The following is a 15,902-nucleotide window of genomic DNA, read 5'->3' on the forward strand; positions in this document are numbered from 1 at the left end:
GCTCTTACCACATATTCTTAGCACTACACCAGAACATAAACAAAGTGATTGGAATAGAAGTTTACCGAGCGATAGCGAAATTATCTGGCGGTACTTTATTTGCTCTTCAAGAGCGAGACACAAACATGGCGGAATCAATACTCTGTTTCTACCTAATTTTACACAATACCTCATTTAGCATTTCCATAAAGGTACACTGCAAGATTCCTATTGTGGCTGCCAGTACCGGTGCACTGTCGCTAAGGTACCTGACTGGTAGGCTCCACAGAACCCACCAGCAGTGGTACTGCACTGGTACTACACAATACCGACGGTATACCTGTGTAGGAATCTTGTAGTGAAGAAAAAAATATAATAGCATTCAAAATTATCTTTTGTTTTGTTGTTCCTGTTGAATTACTAAGGCATTCATATCAGCCCTCGAATTAAGGATCTGAAGGGGCACGGCAACTTTTTTTTAGGGCAAGTTGATAATTGCCTTGGATTTTCACCAAGGCAATTTCTCAAAAGTGAAGAAAACACACACAAACATAGATCGATGATTTTATAATGAAGGGGCAGGGCCGGGGCACCGATGGCAACTTCATTAGAGGGAACGGCAAGTGACTGCCTTGGGTAAAGGACATATTTTGAGGGCATTACGGCAGTGGGGATGGGCACCCACGGCAAAATGCCATGGGTGCCGTGGGTTAATTCGAGGGCTGATTCATATTGAGTTATCTCTGTGATCTCACTTTCTTAATAGTGTTGGACCCTCACAATTTTTAGTAACGCCAATGTATATATTTTTGTCTATTTGCAGGGAACCATCCGTGTGCCAGCTCCATGCTTGTACGCCCACAAGTTGGCGTTCCTCGTTGGACAGTCGCTACACAAGCAGCCAAGCCGTGACTTGTCTGATAGACTCTTCTTCTTGTAAGAGCTGCAGGGTACAGAGGTACATGATACCTGTAGGCAGAGACAGAGAGCAGAAGAGAGAAAACTGTAAATAAGATTGAGTGCCTATTGGTCTACAGATGTAGACCATTTTATGTATTATAATAGAGTAGGATAAGAAGTATGATACTAAAGCTGAAGGTGATGTAAGAAGGTTAAGGCAACGAATGTTCAAAGTTAGAAAAGAAAAAGAAAAAAAATATTCTTTAAAATTGATGATAAGATGAAACTAAACCACCAAAAGATGGTAAGGGGTGATTTATAAAATGATGTGAATCAACAGCAACAAGTGTTGTATAAACTTGGTTTTTTAAATTTGAACAAGAAAGATTCAAAATTAAGAAGTTAAAAAATAACCTAAAAGGAGAAATGCACACGAGCTGTATGTAGTCAAAGTTAAGAAAAAGTCTGAACAGGAGGATAAACGAACAAATGTAAAAAAACAAAACAGAATTGGATTGATGGAGTTTTGAGCATTTCTGTAAAGCGATTGTTACGTATTGGATATACATTTGTTACATTTTTTTTATAACAAGAAAATATGTAGTAAAGTAAGTGTTTGTTTTCTGCCCTCTCTGTGCCGTACCTGAATTGTAGGCGATTTATTTAACCAAAGAAACAACGAAAGTTTAAACTGAATGTTATCAGGTTTTAAAAGGATTACTATAAGTATTACTTGCATAAAAGAGAGTTGATAGTTACAAAGATTAAACGACAAGTTAAATTTGTTATCTGTGCCTTGAAAAGATATAAATATTTTTGATCATCTGAAATTTGATGAGTTTGTGTATTCCAAAATGCTTTTATTTAATCTGTCAGATTTAGACGTACTCCATCAGGTGTGAATGCGATCGCAAAAGACTGCACTCAGTGATCTTAGCGGTGATACGTTTTAGGAAGTCAGGGATGTTCTAATCTTCTTCCTCAAGCACAGTTTGTTGATCAGAATTTTTTAAGTTTTAATAAAGTTGCAACAGGAATGCAATATTAATAACATAACACCGAAACTGGGCTAATTGATTATCATGCAGAAAAAGTAGTCTTTGTATGCAATATTTTTTTTAGTTTCGTTACGTCACAAAATGAACATCCCTGATGATACCGAGTTAAAATGTGTTGTTAATGGGGTATGCCAGTTAAAATTCATACATTACCTATGGAAGACATGGGCTTAATCTTGCACACAGGGTGTGTGGATGTCAAATGAAAGTATCCTATTAAGGTATCTTAATTTGAAATACATGCATGGAAGATTAAAGTCACGTCTTCCACAGGGGGTGTATGGATTTCAACTGGAATAGCCTGAATCCATGTTAACATTGTAGATACTGTGAAATAGTAAACACAGGAATTAGAACTTTGTAAAAGTAAAAAAAAAAAGTGTAAGAGAGTGTCTTTTTTATGGACCAAAGATATGTTTTGTTGAGTAATTTGAAAAGTACTATTCTTGTAATTAGATGCTTAGGCTACAAAAAGTATTAAGTTAAGTCAATTTTCTTCAAAATATGTCTCAGAATTTCATGATTTTACGGCAAAAATTAAACAAAATTTGCTGTTTCAGCTGACATGGATGCGCTAAGAAAAACAAAAAACACGGCAGCTTTGAGACATACACATGCAGCTTTTTTAAGCCTTATGTGTTTAAAGCATACAACATTTTTGCTTGCTTATTAACAGCAAGCAAGTCATTTTCTTTCATGCAGCATGTTTACATAATTAGCGTAGTTTAATTTTTATTTTGTGCCAAATTTTGAAAATAATAGATGGGCTATTCCATTTAAAATCCACACTATCCCTGTAGAAGATGTTTGAGATGATTGATGTGCTGATTCCATTTGAAATTGACATGAAAAGTTACATAAAGGAGAAAAACCATATAAATGTAGCTACTGTAACAAGTTCTTCAGTCGAATGGACCACAAGAATCAACACGAAGAGATACATAGCGGAGAAAAACCGTGATAAATGTAGCAGATTGTAGCTACTGTATTTTGAGTCCTTCAGTCGAATGGACCACAAGAATCAACCTGAAAAGATACATAGAGGAGAAAAACCTTCTAAATGTAGCTACTGTAATCGAATGGGAGACAAGGATAGACATGGGAAGATACACAGAGGAGAAAAACCTCATAAATGTAGCTACTGCAACAAGTCAAATGGACCACTAGAATCAACATGAAATGATACATACAGGAGAAAAACTCAAATGTAGCTATTGTAACAAGTCCTTCAGTCAAATGGGCAACAAGAATCAACATGAAATGATACATACAGGAAAAAACCTCATAAATGTAGCCACTGTAAGACATCCTTCAGTCAAATGGGCAACAAGAATCAACATGAAATGATTCATACAGGAAAAAACCTCATAAATGTAGCTACTGTAAGACGTCCTTCAGTCAAATGGGCAACAAGAATCAACATGAAATGATTCATAAAGGAAAAAACCTCATAAATGTAGCTATTGTAAGACGTCCTTCAGTCAAATGGGCAACAAGAATCAACATGAAATGATACATACAGGAAAAAACCTCATAAATGTAGCTACTGTAAGACGCCCTTCAGTCAAATGGGCAACAAGAATCAACATGAAATGATTCATACAGGAAAAACCTCATAAATGTAGCTACTGTAAGACGCCCTTCAGTCAAATGGGCAACAAGAATCAACATGAAATGATTCATACAGGAAAAAACCTCATAAATGTAGCTATTGTAAGACGTCCTTCAGTCAAATGGGCAACAAGAATCAACATGAAATGATTCATACAGGAGAAAAACCTTAATGTAGCTACTGTAACAAGTCTTTCAGTCAAATGGGCAACAAGAATCAACATGAAATGATACATACAGGAAAAAACCTCATAAATGTAGCTACTGTAACAAGTCCTTCAGTCAAATGGGCAACAAGAATCAACATGAAATGATTCATAAAGGAAAAAACCTCATAAATGTAGCTACTGTAAGACATCCTTCAGTCAAATGGGCAACAAGAATCAACATGAAATGATTCATACAGGAGAAAAACCTTAATGTAGCTACTGTAACAAGTCTTTCAGTCAAATGGGCAACAAGAATCAACATGAAAAGATACATACAGGAAAAAACCTCATAAATGTAGCTACTGTAAGACGTCCTTCAGTCAAATGGGCAACAAGAATCAGCATGAAATGATTCATACAGGAGAAAAACCGTAATGTAGCTACTGTAACAAATCATTCAGTCAAATGAGGAACAGGAATCAACATGAAAAGATACACAGAGGAGGAAAAACCAAGCTACTGTATTAAGTCATTCTGTCGAATGGGAGACAAGGATGGACATGAAAAGATAAAAAGAGGAGAAAAACCTGATATATGTAGCTACTGTAATAAGTCATTCAGTGACATAAGCAACAGGTTACATCTTCTACAAAGAGGGAAGTGTGGACTTAAAATCAGGATTGTTAGGTTAAAACCATCCCTCCCGGTCATACATAAATGGAAACCTAACTATCCCACCCAACATGGCTGACATAGAAACAGATATGCAGACAAAATACGAGCGATGGTATATAAATTTGCATTAAAGCACTCGACAAAGATCTTTGCTTGGCCATACAAAGGTCCTCCTCACTCTCTGCCCACCCTCACAATAATGTGATCATAATGTACATACTTAATGTAAATAAACCAGAAGGGAGCATAGACATGATTGCACTTTGGTAGTGGTGGGGTAATTTCCTTAATTCAGATAATCACTCTGCAGCTGGTTTTGATTGAAATTAACAAAACATTTTTTATATCATTTTGATAAGTTTGTTATTTGTAACCATTTTTTTTTTGATTTAGTAATCCTTAATTCTGTTTTGCTTTTGTTGAATTTTGTTTTTCATTTGCTTTTCTTTTTTCTTGACTTCAAGCATGTAATGAGGAATGCTTGATTGAGTTGTATTAATATGTAGATAGACAAGTTTCTATGGTATGTTATTTTCATTAGTTAATCGTATTATGATGTAACCTATTAATGTAATGCGTTATTATTATTATTATTATTGTTTAGATGATTGGTTCATGTATTGTTTGAAGTTAGTTTTAACATGGTATGCAACAGGTGACTGCTGCAGTAAATTGTTTAAAACATTTCACAAGAGCACCGATGTTCATTACAAAGCTTTTCAACCGACCACCACCTCCATCGGGATAAAGCAGCCCCTCGAGTAGAACCAGTGACTTGTTTAGGTGGGCACAGAAAGATATTGAATGAATTGTCACCGATGATGTCATCAGACACGTCGTCATCATCTTCGGGCGATAGCTCTGAGAGCTATGTAGTAAGTTAGCCGCCATCAACAAATAACAGCCTGGCAACAAACAAAAGTAGTATTTCCAATACTTCTTTGAGTCAACTTATAGAGGAGACTAGTACCCAATTTGTCCATTATGACACAGAGGCAGACATTATACTTATTGGTAGATGGTGTCCGTTGGCATCCAAGGGGGACGTCTCAAGAAAGTTGCTTAAAGGAAGGTGACCTGATATATTTGGAAAATCAAATTCTTTATAACTTTTGTATAACATAAATATCATCCCTTTCAAGCACTCATGCAAAAAGAACATGTGACTAATTCCTAATGGAATTACCGACATTTATACAGCGTGATATTGGTAGTCTAAAGTGTTTTTATTAATGATAATCATCATGATCATGTAATATGTTGTTTTCAAGTGAAAGGCCCTATTTTTCTCATAAACATATTGAAATTAGAAGTTCCAACTCAGTGTATTTCCAAAGATATCATCAAAAAACTGCCTAATTAGTCTCAAATGTGGTATACCATATTTGAGACTAATTTGGCAGTTTTTTGATGATTTCTTCGGAAATATACCAATTTGGAACGCCAAATGTTTATGAGAAAAATATGAGCTTTCATCTGATACCAAAATCAGCATTTTGATGAGGTAAAGTGGGGGATGAGATTGTCAATCAGGTTACCCACCTTTAAGAGGCAACCCACAAGAGGACAATCATCTATGACTGGAAGCAGTATCAGTCCATCCAATCCAGCAGTGCAGCCAAAAAGCTTTGTAATGAATATCGGCGATGTACAGTCTGTCCACTCTGAAGTACAAAGTAACAATGCGCGCGTAAACAGTGCGCAGTGCTGCGTCTCTGCTGCAGGTATGCATGCCTTCAAAGTCGGCACAATGTGTGCGTCCACCTCAGTACTTTGTACTTCAGAGTAGACTGATTGTAGATGAGTTGGCTATTGCTGCACTGACATAGTGAGATTTTTAATCCATGGATGTTTTTGTACATTTCTCATTTTCTGCGTTTGCTGGTTTTGTGCTCCCATCTTGTGTTTGAACTGCAAGCTCATATGGTCATTAGTTTGTCATGTAAAAAAGCCTCATCCAATTTGTCTTTTCTACTTAACAGTTGTGAACTAATTTTAGGCCTTATTTTATTTTATTTTTTTTTAGTTTGTATTATTAATCAACTTATGTAGAATTATAATTAATTTTGTAATGGCTTAGTTATTATAGTGCTCCCCTATAGAATGTGCTGTCTTTGAGGTGTATGGATTTCAACTAGAAGAGTTCATTCTAGTGTCCCAGCTGGGTGATGAAATATCCACAGTTCACAACCATTCGTTCTGCAGTTCACAACGTTTGGGCTATTCCAGTTGAAATCCATGCATCCCCTATGGAAAACATGACCTTAATCTCATACACAGGGGTGTAGATTTCAAATGGAGTCACCCATTTAGGTAACCTGCGGATTATGGTCATGTCTTGCAGGGAGTGTATGGATTTCAACTGAAAGACCATTGTCATTAAGCATTCCTCAAGACCTTTTAAGTACTCTATGTACATGTATATATGAAGTGATCAGTTGCACTCCATTTAGTTAAACGTTACTTCTGTTGTATACTCTTTTTATCATTATATTATCTCTATAATCTGTAAAAAATCTTTTGACAGTATTTTTCATGCTCATGTAAATTTTTTTCTACAAAATACCAGTAAAAATATGGGAAGTGTATACAAGTACATATTAGGACATAGTGGTTTCCCTGTGCCCACTATTGTGAATTAGATGTCGTATGTGTATCGGTAGCAATTTGAAATGTACAATTTGAGGCTACAATTTGCGTAATACCAGTAGTGTTTCTCCCATCCAGAACATGACACCAACCATTTACAGAGCATTGAGAATTTCCAAATTGAAATCTTGAGTTTTGCACTGCCCAAGTTTACGCACTTAAATTTATTTGGGTCCCAGTTTAGGGTCACTTTAGCATGCTTTTTTTGCTTTTTTAGTTTTTCATTATTTTTCCTCAACTAATTGTCAAGTTTTTAACAACAAAAAAGTTATCCCCATGTAGCTTTTGGTGTTGTTTAAGTTAGTACTAAAGTTCTGATAGATTTGATGTACTTTTAATAACATGTAAAAGAGCTCAACATCTTTGTTTTAAGAAAAACAAGAACAAGTTTTCAAGTTAAACAGAATGCAGAATGAGATCATTTTCAAAAGGGCACTATGTTGTGCGAGTTCTTTACCTTGGAAGTTAGCAGTTGGGATTATTGAAACAAAGAAGAAGTTTCATAAGACAAATCAGCCAATATTTGCCTCACCATAAAGGTTATTGTTTTGTGCCCACATGGTTTTACTGATAATCTCATCAAACACTGAATGAGAACCTTTTTTTTTCTGTAGTTAGAATTAGTACTCTTCTTATTGTTATTGCCAAATGGCTTTCTTCCCAGGACAAAAAAAAAAATAAAACAATATAAAAAAAAATATTGTATTACAAGTTGCATGTGCATATTTAGATTTATTTGAGTGTGCCGAGTTTGTATTATTAGGCCCAAAAAAGTTCTTTGGTTGTCCTCCTAAGCTCCTCCAAATTTTAAAAACTAGGAAAAGTTTGTTTGTCTTTAGGGGGCTGGCATAAATTGTGGAAAGAAAAATATCGGCATCATTTTTAATGACCACAGATAGTGTGTTCATTTTATTAAACACGACTATAGCCTATTTAGGGGTCGCAATTTTATTGACACACAAAGAAAATGCCAGCCCCTTACCTTCTCTAATTTTGCGGTTCTTATCCATAAAACCTCGTCTACAAGCATATAGTGTTTTTGATGAAAGCTAAATTAATACGGTACATGACGTAAATATGCTAATACAATAAAATTTATCTTGCATGTACAATAACAATTGTTTGTATATGCTTGGATCTGTAATTTATTTGCTAAAATTCCATAATGGCGCCTGGATTAATTTAGCTTTCATTAGAAGCACTCTGTATGCTTGTAGACGAGTTTTTAGGGTATTTTCCTGCAGAATTTTTGCATTTCAAAATATGACTTGAAGAAAACAGTTCACACTTTTAAATTAAAAGGGAAGTTTTTCCGCTCGCCGGCTCCTTCCCCAAAGTTGTTGGGGAATACCAAACAATTCATTTTATTGACCTTGTGTAAGATAATTGCAGGTCATATTGTTTGTGTTATAAAGAGGAAGCCCCACCAGATCAGTTCTTCTGGGGCGCACCAAACCTGCCTGGTTATCAAATTAATCAGTGATAAGGTTATTTCTGAATTTGACAGCGTACAATTACAGAATAGGGTGCAACTTGCTAGACTTGAGTGCAGTCCTCGTTTACGGAGTTTAGGGTTGGGGTAGGGAAGTCTTGTAATAAGACTAGTAGAGTTGCGCCCTATTCGGCAATCGCGCCTTTGACGGGTGCTGATTGGTGTTTTAATGTTATTGTATTTAGCACCGCTCAATTTCAGAGATATCCTTGTCACTGATTAATTTGATAACCAGGCGCAGGTTTGGTTCACCCCAGAAGAACTACTCTGTCAGGCTTCCTCTTTAAGACCAGAATATTGTGTTTTTCGTCCTTTTGTGACAAATACAGCAGCAATCGAGTTCTGCAGCGGCAAACATTTGGAGGGCTCAGTGCAACAAATCCTCATGTTCATAAGCACAACTCAATAACACTACCCAGCCAGGGATCTAATGGAGATAGTGAAAATACAAGGTGCTGTTGCAATGAAACAAAAAAAAAAACACGTCAGACTATTATACTAGCCTGAAGTCCTTAAAGTTCTATAGACACATCAGACAGAATCGAATTGCATTCTGAATACGAGAAATGAATCAATCAAAAATCAACAGAAAGAGATTTATGATATATTTAAAACCATAATTATTTATTTGTATGTTTGGTCGGCAACAGGAAACTAGGAATCAACTTTCATTAGCCTTACACACAGAGAAGTCAATTACCGAGTTATTGTCAGTAGCCTTAGTCGGGATGTCCCTCGGCTCATTATGCGTCGCAAAGGTCGGAACAAAATGGCCATGGGTGGCTGTGGATTCAACCTACCATGGCGATTTCTGCCATGAAGATATCGGGGCGATGACACGGTGCCCCGGCCTGCCAAAGAATATCCTCCACTCTTGCACATGATCTTTGGGAGAACGAGCAGGAAATTTCAGCTTTAGACCTTTAAAAAATGTATAATTTTTTTTCCAATATTTTAAAGATAATTTATGTAGTTGGATCATGGAATAGTAGATATCTCCTAATTTCATGTTTGGATTCCATTCATCATTTCCTTTTTAAGCATATAGTTTCAAATTCATATTCTTTTCTTTGTTACTTTTATGAGTTTTAAAGACATTGACTGATTGATATAAATCATGGTCGATTGAACGGCCTTTGATCAAATGCGGACACAAAACCATGTTCTCAACTGGAACATTATTCTCAGCATACGCATGCATGATTGAATTTATAAGGAAACTCCGCTAAACACCCTTTCGTAAAGAGTCAAAGAATAACAGATTTATGACAGACAGAATAGACCGCACAGAACATGTAGAACAGGGTCTTAGTCAAGGTGACCCAGTTTATCATGCCCCACTGATATATGTTAAAACGATTTAAGGTTACTTACTGTTTTTGCCGTGTAGAGGGCCGAGGGGATTCATTTTATCAAGATAAAAAAAACCTAGTTAAATAAATAAAAGACGTCTCGGAGTAATCATTTTAGTGTAAGGAATGACTGACGTAACATTTTAACTAAAGAAAAAAATGGTTTTGTGCATCAAAAAACAAACCTTTTATATAAATTTTAAATTTAGCCTAAGTACATCATAACACGGTTCAAAAACCTTCATGCCATAACTAAAACCACCTACAGTCTGGTGAGTAAAAAAAGTGCCATAGAGCAAAGAATCGATATTTATGTAAGAACTGAGTTGAACTTTCCCATTATTGAAAGTTTTTATAAATGCCACACTCAAAAGTCACTTCTGTGAAAAAATGAAGTGAATCTCATATCCCTGATCTCAACTACCGTTTAATTTTTATGAGTCCTTTGCTGCGATATCCAATTTCATTATTTGCCCAGGATGTACCATGTATTTTGAATGAGAGCACACAATGCACGATAAAGGCACCAGCTTTGAAACTGGCTTTAACTTAAATAAGGTTGATTTTTGCGTTATTATAATTTTTTTTCTAACATTGCTTTAAGTCCTCCATACCTCACGCGACTCCAACTCCAGTTTTTTAAACAGCAATATGTCTAACTTACTGGATATTTTGTAATTCACTTCAATTCAATTTGTGCGCATTTCATTTCCACATTTGAAAAGCCCGCCTACAAATTTGTGGGGTTTTTTTGATAGAGAATAAACATCTTTATAGTAAAGGTAAAATGAAAATAACACCAAATAATGTTTCTTCTCCTTAAACAAGACCAAGGGCAATAACACTTTAGGTGTTCCATTTTATTTCAATGAGGATAAGAAAATGGCAGTTGTTTTAAATCTACCTTACACAGAGTCGGCTGACATTCAAATTTTAGTTGCCTCTTGGACAAACATTAAAATTGGGTATTGCTATAAAAATGTATCATAAAAACAAAACGGTAAATGCAAATTCCTTGATTTGTTCACAAAAGTTTACTAATGGATATATCATAAAATATTTTAAAACCTAAAAGGTTCAACTCGGTTCTTAAATAAAAATGGAGTCCATTCTCTATTGCACTTTTACTCACCCTGTTTATAGCATTGTTGATTCAATTTCAGGTCTATGTTTCTAACACCCCAAAGTAAGAATGTGACCATATTTTGCTGAAATATCTTTTGTTGACTCCAAATGATAATGTTATGGATTCGTATATTTCCGGGCAACTTGAACTCAACTTGCACATAAAATACGACACGAGAATTCCCGTCTGATGCAATGTCATCATCGTATTAATGTCTATACGTTATTTGCTGGATGCCTTCTCCAACATTTGGGTGACCAGAGTTCAGCCACTCTGCGACTCTATGTCAAATATAACGCCATATTGGGAGTCACCTGACTCCCTTGAAGAGTCATGATTTGTTGACTCTACACAGGAGTCATTTGACTCCCAATATGGAGTCATTTTAGACAAAGAGTAACAGAGTGCAGACTCCATATATTGTTTATAGAGTCACACTACATTATGGTCACTTCGACTGCAGTCCGACTCCAGGTAGGAAAGCTTACTATTATTAGATCACTGGGCTTTCTTGCCCTGCGGGGCCCTATAAAAACAAACTCACTTACGGCGGTTCGTGGAAGATGGGAGCTTCCGGCCTCGGTCCTTCGGACCTGCGGCCTTGTGGGGAGAGGTCTCCGGCATTCGGCCTTGTTTTGATTGTGTGTTTTGATTTAGTAATCACATCAAGGCAGCTCAAGACCAAGTTAGCCTATACAGCATAAGAAAAGAATGGAGGACTTTTAAGCAATGCAGGTACAAATCTGGTAAGGCTCAGTAAAATGTTCTACACAATTGTATATTTGTTTTGATAATATTCTGAGACTGCACTTCAAATTGTGCTGCACCGCAGGTGAAATTACACCATAAACTTTCAAAATGGGGTGTAAAAACATTAACTCAAACACTGTAATTGCACCTGAACATTACACCTGACCAGTACATTTAAAAAAATCAGTACCGCAAAAGACAGTGACCGCAAAAAGACAGTGACCGCGAAAGACGGGTGACCGCTAGTTTATGGTGGCAAAGACACTTTGCTTGAGCCGCACCGACTGGAAATTCGTCATTGCTGCATTTGATCACTGCGGAGGAAGACTACGGTGGCAAAGATCTCGCAGCCAGTACCGATTTTTGATTTTTTTTTTACCCCTGTACATAATCATGGAGACCAAAACTTTGACATTTGACCTTTCATTATACCTATAACTGTCAAAGTATACTTTTTCTGAATCCTAATAATGAGAGAAATACAATATTGCTGGTGATTTTTATCCATATTCCAACAATTTTTAAATTTGAGGCCTGTATTAGTGGCTTTTGGAAATATGCAAATTAACATTTTTTCCCTGTGTCCTTTTTTGACCTTTTTGGATATGTTGTTCAGGTGTTTATTGTTCAGGTGTTTATTGTTGTTCTATTTTTGTCTTGGTGCGCCCATTTTGGTATAGTCTACTTAAAATTGACTCGTATATTATAAAAGTTGCAGCATTACGCATAATGTTATAACGAAAAAAAAAGGCAAGTCAACTAGGCCTATTTTTTAAAGCCCTATGGGACAGGAAATTGCTAAAAGGTAGTGGGGAAAATCTTCAAAAAATTGGGCTACCAAATTGTAGACCTGAAGAAAAAGTGCCATGCCATTACGTGTAACAATATTATAAACATATCCCAAGATGCAATGGGGGATATATACTTCATTGCTAAGAGAGCTTCATTAACATAACAATACATTACCATTGTGTATTGTGTATGGCTATTTGCACACCAATCTACGGGTCCTTTTGTTACTCATTTCTCTATACAGTCACTCATGCACTCGATAAAAATATAGTGCACAGTGACTGCACACCTGTAAAAATGTAAACAAGACCGACTGACCGAGTGAGACTGGAAGATATAGCCTATCAACGGAGTTTTCTTCTCGTTTTTGATCGGGATTTGTCTGCAAAATATGCCGATTTTGTCTAAACTTTTTATTAGATTATAGCGTGCTTCGCATCTCAAATTTCAGCTCTAGTTTTCGCGACTTTTTAATGGAATAGATAGCTGTCGAACAGATTTTCTATTTCGCCGGTCGTCACTTAATTTCTACCACGATCTCACGGGAAACGTCAGCCGTGAATTCGTACACTTGGGTTAATTCCGGTAAAAAAAAGGCACTAGATGTGTACTTGTGTACTGTGTTAGTGAAGGGAATACAATTTGTGTGATTATGATAAATTACAAACATTTATCATTATTGACGGTGAACGATTGTAACCAGATATTAGTTAATTCCGATGCATTCAATTTTACACGTCTACTGAAGATAGCATTGGACGAACCAACTTACATTTTCGACATCCGTATGAACTAGCACATGCAGATTATCTTGTAAATTATTCCAGTTTCGCTGTTTTAAACATTAATCCACCAAAAATGGATAAACACATGTGTTCATCAGTGGAAAAACCTTCTTGTTTGTTATCTTTAAAACATTTTTGTATGAAGAGGAACTTTATTATCATCTGTAGTATTCTACCTGTTTTTTACGTTTCTTTGACATCTGGGGCGCCAACGACATCTGGGGCGCCAACGACAATTTCTGTGACATCTGTGTCGCCAACGACAACTCCACATACCCCAACAGATCATGAGCAGGTCAGTAGTTGTTCTTGTATTTTGGTACGTATTTTGTTATTTGCCTATGTTTTCTATTATATATCTATATACTATAACTAGTAAATATGAAGTTTTCAGAAAACCGACATGAACAATAACAAAAAGGTACTTTGTGCATCTTGGAAACAGGATTGACATTCTGAATATAATTGTCTTAATGAAACGCCCAAGGGGCATTTCGTGATCCACAGGCTCATCCCCAATCTTCTTCTTAAAAAGTTGAGATTTGTATGCACTGGCTAACCCCATGGCTACATAATGTTCATGTACAATAAAACCAAAACATTTGTAGACTATTTCGTTTAGCAAAAACATCGCCAAATTTGAAATTGAATTTTCTGGTTTAACGAAATTACAACACACCAGTGGCCTATCACTCAGTGCAATAATACACATTATAATATTGTCATGCATAACTCGCTAACGCAAAATCGGAATCAACGGAAATTTTGTCATATTAATAACTTAATAAGAGGATGCTAGAATCGTAAAATACTCCCTATCAATGGGAGAATATAGTATACATGTAAGCCACTATTTTACGGGTATATACAGAAACGCTCAAATGTATATATGTTTTCGGCTTTTGAATGTACTGCTTGCAGTAGGCCTATACAATATTTCTTTCTCATTCATATATAATCTCATTGTTGATAATGTATACAGCCTTGAATGTTGAAAAATGCTTACTTGTATCTTTGATTAGAGGACATCTTCTATGGTACATTTAACAAAATAAAAATAGGTGTTTTTTTTAAAGTTATCACGCGGCATGCCTCACGATCATGCATGCTGCATTGATGACAGGAATTCCCGCGTTTACACATATTGAACCTAGGCTATATGGATCCATTACATACATTTATAACTAGCATGCCTAACAAAATGGTACATAATAATTATTGAACTTCTTTCCATTATTTCACGACAAGACGCAAGGAAACATATTATTCGTTTGCTTTAAAGAGCTGAAAACGAGAAATCAATTTATTGGAATGATTTTCAATTCATTCGATATTGTTATCGACAATCCTTGATGCGTTTTACTTTTAAAAAAAATTATCATTATTGGGCATAATTTGGTATATTTTTATGGTTATCGTTAGAGTTTCATTGGGTAATGCATCAGGTTATGATTATGGTTAGTTTTAGGTTAAGGTTATGGTTACAAAAATGTAAGGTTATAGTGTTTGAGCGAAATAATAAATAAGAAAACCTAAAACCGAGGATTGTCCGTGCCTACATTGTTATCAATATTATACATGATGGGTGACGGGGATTTGTGACCACATTGACCTCCATTTTTCAACTCACTCTCACCCAGTGATCACCTTCTTTGTTTTGCGGTGATCCAATGACCCCTTTTGCCAGAATTTGGTAATTTTTTCCTAAAATTGTAATCAATATAGATTTTTTTTTTAAATTTTTGTTTTTCGGCACTGTTATGGTGCCAGAATTAAAAATGTCAAGGTGTCACCTGGTCACCCATTTTCGGAATTTCACAATATAAACCTCTTTTTTGTGTCAAATCTCTCACCGAAAGACCCCTAGTTTTGAGCCGTTATCCCCAACCCCTCATTTCGGGAGTCGAGTGCCATTCCCCACCCCCACCCCGTACATAAATATCCTGAGCTATAAATTCCAACTGAAGAAAGAGACGAACACGCCCGCGGGGCGCGGCCACGTCCATTATAGAGCTAGAGATCGGCAAGAGATACGTTTAAAAAAAAAATAATACTGGCTTAAAAACACGAAAGGTTTAAAACATCTTGTCTTATAATCAGTATATTTTTCAGCTATAAAGAAAAAACACAATTGTGTAAAAATTCTTTAGAAAAAAAATTTATTGACCCTTTTGATGTATACGTATTACGTACGTGTGCGAGATATGCAATACATGTGAGTAGGCCTTCACATGTGCCTTTATTTTTGTTGATGTTTTCCGCATTGTTGCACACATTATGAATTAGAAGTACCGGTAGGTCTATTTTCAGACGGTCTGCATTGTATTTTACATTCTTCCTTTTCTACCATGAATAATACATACGGTACTAGATAAATGATCTTCATCTCGTTTGCCGATAATCTTTGCTTTATGGTGTTATATAAATACTAGGCCTACATTTTTATACCGTCTGTCAAAATGTGTGAGTTATGTGTAGTGAGTTCTCCGGTGAGTTAACGTCACATTTTTGAAATCTTTGGGTCTGTACTGTACAAAGTGGGAATTGGACGGGGACACCAAATACCCCCCAATCCAATAGACCA

General features: G+C 36.0%; 2 protein-coding genes across 2 annotated transcripts in view; both read left to right on the forward strand.

The window, feature by feature from the left end:
• LOC140164465 (piwi-like protein 1) overlaps positions 1–7,243 on the forward strand; it is a 76,213-nt gene extending 68,970 nt beyond the window's left edge. The window contains exon 19 of the mRNA XM_072187747.1: positions 803–7,243. Coding sequence (XP_072043848.1) covers positions 803–919 — 117 coding nt within the window. The 3' untranslated portion in view covers positions 920–7,243. The remainder of the gene's footprint in view (positions 1–802) is intronic.
• Positions 7,244–12,777: 5,534 nt separating this feature from the next.
• LOC140164467 (collagenase 3-like) overlaps positions 12,778–15,902 on the forward strand; it is a 58,581-nt gene continuing 55,456 nt past the window's right edge. The window contains exon 1 of the mRNA XM_072187748.1: positions 12,778–13,613. Within this exon, the coding sequence (XP_072043849.1) occupies positions 13,392–13,613 (222 nt within the window). The 5' untranslated portion in view covers positions 12,778–13,391. The remainder of the gene's footprint in view (positions 13,614–15,902) is intronic.

This window comes from Amphiura filiformis, chromosome 11 (assembly GCF_039555335.1).
Source record: "Amphiura filiformis chromosome 11, Afil_fr2py, whole genome shotgun sequence".
Lineage (NCBI taxonomy): Eukaryota > Metazoa > Echinodermata > Ophiuroidea > Amphilepidida > Amphiuridae > Amphiura > Amphiura filiformis.